We start from the raw sequence: 4619 nt of genomic DNA on the forward strand, positions 1-4619 counted from the left end.
ATAATGCTTATGTGTCTTTCTATTCATAGCAAAAGCAAATTTACGCATCAAGATTTGGATTATATATAAACTGCTCACCTCTCCAAACATCTTGAGGACTTATAATTATTGGTTTGAGGATGGAAGCTTGGCCTACACATATGTAGGAATATTTACTGTAAATTTCAACGCGTGAGCCAGGACTGAATAGATACATTTCATCAAATCCGCTTCTTCCAACCGACACTGAGTTTCTTCTACCCTGATGAAACCAATGATTTTGGATGAGATACTTAATTAAAAAAAGGGTTGAATTTAAATTTGGATTTAAAATTGAAATTGGTTCTTGTCTAAAATTTTCATCTCCAGACATTAAAAATAATAGATATAGTACTCTTAATTAACTGTATTAAATTGTTTTTTAATGTATCAAATACATTTTAGAATGACTTTTTAGTTCTTTATACCATTTTATAACATATTCTAATTCAAATGTTAATCTAGAATACTCTTTAACAAACTTGAAAAATTAATCTTTTAGAATTAAAAAGATTATATTTTTTTATTTTTAAAATTTGGAGATTAAAGTGTATCTAAATTTAAAAGAAAGATCGAATTCCAATTTCATGGGGATCAAAAAGCATTTTTAATCCTAATTAAAATGAAACAACAATGCAGTTTACCTATATTAACACTTGATAACAAAAGTGTTAGCTCCAATCTGTTACTGAATTTTACCAAGAAACTGAATGAAGATATGTGAGAAGTGTTTAAGTGTAAGTATATTTATCAATATTTATTCCACATGTTGTGAATGATGATTGCGTACCCTGTCAATCACGGTGAAACTTCGCGGGGCTTCTGTGTACAGAAGACTTAGTTCCTCACTTAACTGCTTGTAGTTGTCTATTTCTTCATTATTTACCTGGCTACCTTCTAATCCATTGTTCTCACTTTTTGTACTCCATTGAGGAAATACTTTTCCAAAGCCTTCTCCTTGGCTTGAATCTTTAGGACTCAACATAAACTCAGATTCAAACAAGGGTATGCTACAGTAACTTGATCCTTCTAACCCTATTGCATAAGTTGCTTCTGGTGAGCTTAGTGTCAAATGATTCAGTATTGACCCTGTCACCTGAAGGGGTAAAGACCTTCTGTTTGAGATTTTAAGCTCTGAGTTTAAGGTATCTTTTTCCAAAGTCACTATGTATCTTAATCCAATCTTGTCATCTGGTGTTCTGGTTGCTAATTCTACCTGCATGAGATATCCTCAAGATGTCTTCAGTAAATAGTTATTATTACAAAGAAAATGTAAGAACAGAAAAGGCCCTACTAAAACATACATATTTTTTTAGGATAAATGAATTGGAATTATGAGGGAAAATGAACTTAAGTATCTATTTGCAACGCATGGAAGCTTGATCATCTGGCATTAACTAAGCTCCAAGACTAATTTTTCTAAAACAAGCCAGCTATAACTCGTGTGATAATCCAAAGGGAAGTTTCTACGAGGGAATCAAGGTACAAACAATTAATAGAACAAAATACAAATTTCATCAAATACACTGATAGTGTAAAGAATTATCATACCATCTCAATCATAAATTCTCATAAGGTGAATCATTTTACTTTTATAATAATCACTTTGCAAGTCATATTTACAAGACAAGTCATATTTACAAAATGTTAAATATATTTTCAATTCTTAAATTTCAATATAAAATTAAAATTTGTCTATATTTTAAATTTTGATTCTCAAATTTTAAAATTGAATAAATATAATGTTTTTAAGCTAACAACGTTTAATTTTCTTTTATTTGTTAAATAATATTTTAAACTAACGTTGAAACTTATCAAAAACACATTGAACAATTCAAATTCATCCTAAAATATGTTTAACACATTAAAAAAAAATTAACGCAATAGGTTAAAAATATTAATTTATTTTTAAGTTTTGAGAACAAACTAAATGAAAATTTGAGTAAGATGAATTTTGAAGACTAAAAACATATTTTTTCCTATTTAGAATGATCTCTAATTGATTCAGAATATAGATATCTCTTACACAGTCTACTACTGAGTTACTAGAAAACAGACCTGAATGGATTCCCGTGGTTTGCCATGAATCTTATGGAGAACCCAATTTGTTGGAGACCAAGAGAGTTCACCATCATGATCAGTTTGAAAATTGAAGTTTAAAGACACCCCTCCTTGAATTAAAGGATCACCATTCTCTCCCTCTGACACAGAAGTGTGGAGCAACTCCACCTTNCCCCCATGCCACATGAGGGCCTTGTACGAGGTGATCAATCCACTTGGCAACATCATGGTCACAGTGCTTCCATTTCTCAGCTCCATCTTGACAACACAACTGCCACAAGCTTCTTCAAAGGTGACTCCATGCCCACTGAATTCCTCTTGCAGGTATTCAAAGTTGATGGGTTCGTAAGGGACTGAAGCCACTGCAGGGAGAGGGAACTCTCTCTTACACTGCTTCTTCTGGGGAATGAAACTGGCACAATTGTGTTGTGGAGAAAGAAGGTTTGTGGCAGTACTAAGAAAGGGTGTGGGAATGAAACGAGTGGAGCAAAAAAGTAAACTAAAAGCCATCATGTTCATGCTGCTATTGGCATTGAGGACCAAGAACACAACATTTTCTTATTCTTCTTGGCACAGCTTAAATTTGGTTTACAAGTAGATAAGGTCATAAATTTTATCGCCTTTGATGTAGTCTCTTGGATATTTCAAGATATTTTAGTAGTATTTGTCCCTTTCTAAAGACTTGGGCATTATTTTTTGTTTTTTTCATTAAGAAAAAAAAAATGAAACTCATTTTAAGCATCATAGTATCTCAACTAACTGTGTTGATAGGAGTGATATTTATATTCGTCAAACATGATTTTAATATTTATTTTTGGTTTAAACCCTCATTTGGTCCTCGTATTTGTGTATCAATCTCAATTTGATCATCGTTTTTTTAGTCTCAATCGGGTCTAAAAATTTGTAAAAATGAATCAATTAAGTCCTCTCCGTTAAGTTTTCACTAATAACGTTGAAAGATGCTGACATGTTTCATAATTAATAAGCTGATTCAAAATATTTTATTACGTGGCATTTTTATTTTATTTAAAATATTATGACATGTTCACTTATTTTCGTATTAGGAATTTATTTATTTTCTGGTTTCAATCCAAAAATCAACGTTGTCTTCATTATCGTCATTTCCAAACTCGTCGTCGCCACTGCCAGACTATACCGTCCCAATTTCACACTCCAAAATGCCAAGCTCGCATTACTTATCTACTTCCACGATGGCGCCTTTTGCATCTTTTTCCCCTCTGACCCTTCTATCATAACTTGATCAACAAACTCGTAAATCCCTAATCTCGGTGGGAAAGCACCTTTCTTTTTCCCCATCTCTGATTCGGTTTGCAGAGAACCCCAATCTTTGGGCGTTTTCTTCTTCTCCTTTGCTTTGATTTTCTATCTCACGCAATGAAAATGAAAATCCGAAATTGGAGATTTTATCAGTTGTTCCTCGTATGGCATTTTGATTTTATCCAGAAAATCCTTCATTCTGTATGTTTGTAAAAGTGGTAAGGTTGAAAATTAGAAGGTGGGAAGGAAAAGAAAGCAAACTATTTGTATGTTTGTAAAAGTGGTATTTTTCAGATGAAACTGAAAAAAAAAAAAAGATGCAATCTTTATGTAGTAAAAAATACTGACCAAAAACTCGAACCGCATTTCCTGAGGCGTGTAGATCACTGTCCTTAAGGACTTATCCGCGGTGTGTTGCGCAAATCCCCCAGGATACAACAGGAACTTCTCAAAATGTATTTGAGGATCACAGAACTAGCAAGAAACTCTATAAAGAGTTTATACCCAGGATAATTTTAGGAGAAGAAGACAAAGAATGAACTTTTGTGTGTTTAGGAATGGGGAAAGAGTTCTCTATTTATAGAGATAGGAAAGAATAAAATCAATAAAAGACAATAAAAAACAATAAATAAATTGGCCGTTGCAGCACTTAAGAATTTGACTGTTGGAATATTACCGTTGGAGAAACGTTTCTTTTGCAATAATATGATATTATTACAACAATCCCTCACTTATTGCAAAAGAAAGTTGAAAGAAAAGAAAAGAAACTTTTTATCCTGGGTCTCATAGGATGTAATGCATCAGAGCTGGTATAGCAAGCTATATGAGCAAGTCTTAGATCAAGAAACTTAACACACAGTGTAGTTGGTGTAGCAAGGTATATGAACCAAAGACACTTGACGTGTATTAGAGGTTTATCAATCACAATACACCCCCACAATCCTTGTTGTTATCACTGTGTTGCGCTAAATAGGCCATGCGCGTGCCCAGTATTCATGAGTGCTCTAGAGATCATGCCAAGATCTCATGCAAGCGGCCCCACTCGACACTCATATAGGTGATTTCATCAAGTGTATGCTGCAAATCATATACCACCCATAAGGGATATGAAAATCATTAAAAACTTTGTTTAAATTAAAATTCTTTCACCACATAGAATTTTAATAACAAAGTTTAGCCTCTCAATAATGCAGTCTCTAGCACTTTCACACACACCATAGGAAGGGACATAATTGATTAAAATCAATTTAGTGCTATCAGAA

At 33.0% G+C, this 4619-nt stretch overlaps 1 protein-coding gene across 1 annotated transcript; it reads right to left on the reverse strand.

Annotated features, from left to right (window-relative positions):
* Window positions 1–10: 10 nt before the first annotated feature.
* Window positions 11–2688, reverse strand: LOC106754930 (protein NDH-DEPENDENT CYCLIC ELECTRON FLOW 5-like). The gene is made up of 3 exons (XM_014636999.2): window positions 2077–2688; window positions 809–1234; window positions 11–241 (listed from the first exon to the last, which is right to left on the reverse strand). The coding sequence occupies exons 1-3, from the start codon at window positions 2596–2598 to the stop codon at window positions 41–43; spliced, it is 1149 nt and encodes a 382-aa protein (XP_014492485.1). The 5' UTR covers window positions 2599–2688; the 3' UTR covers window positions 11–40.
* Between the last annotated feature and the right edge of the window lie 1931 nt (window positions 2689–4619).

The sequence above is a fragment of the Vigna radiata genome, unplaced genomic scaffold (genome assembly GCF_000741045.1).
Source record: "Vigna radiata var. radiata cultivar VC1973A unplaced genomic scaffold, Vradiata_ver6 scaffold_305, whole genome shotgun sequence".
In the NCBI taxonomy this organism is placed as follows: Eukaryota; Viridiplantae; Streptophyta; class Magnoliopsida; order Fabales; family Fabaceae; genus Vigna; species Vigna radiata.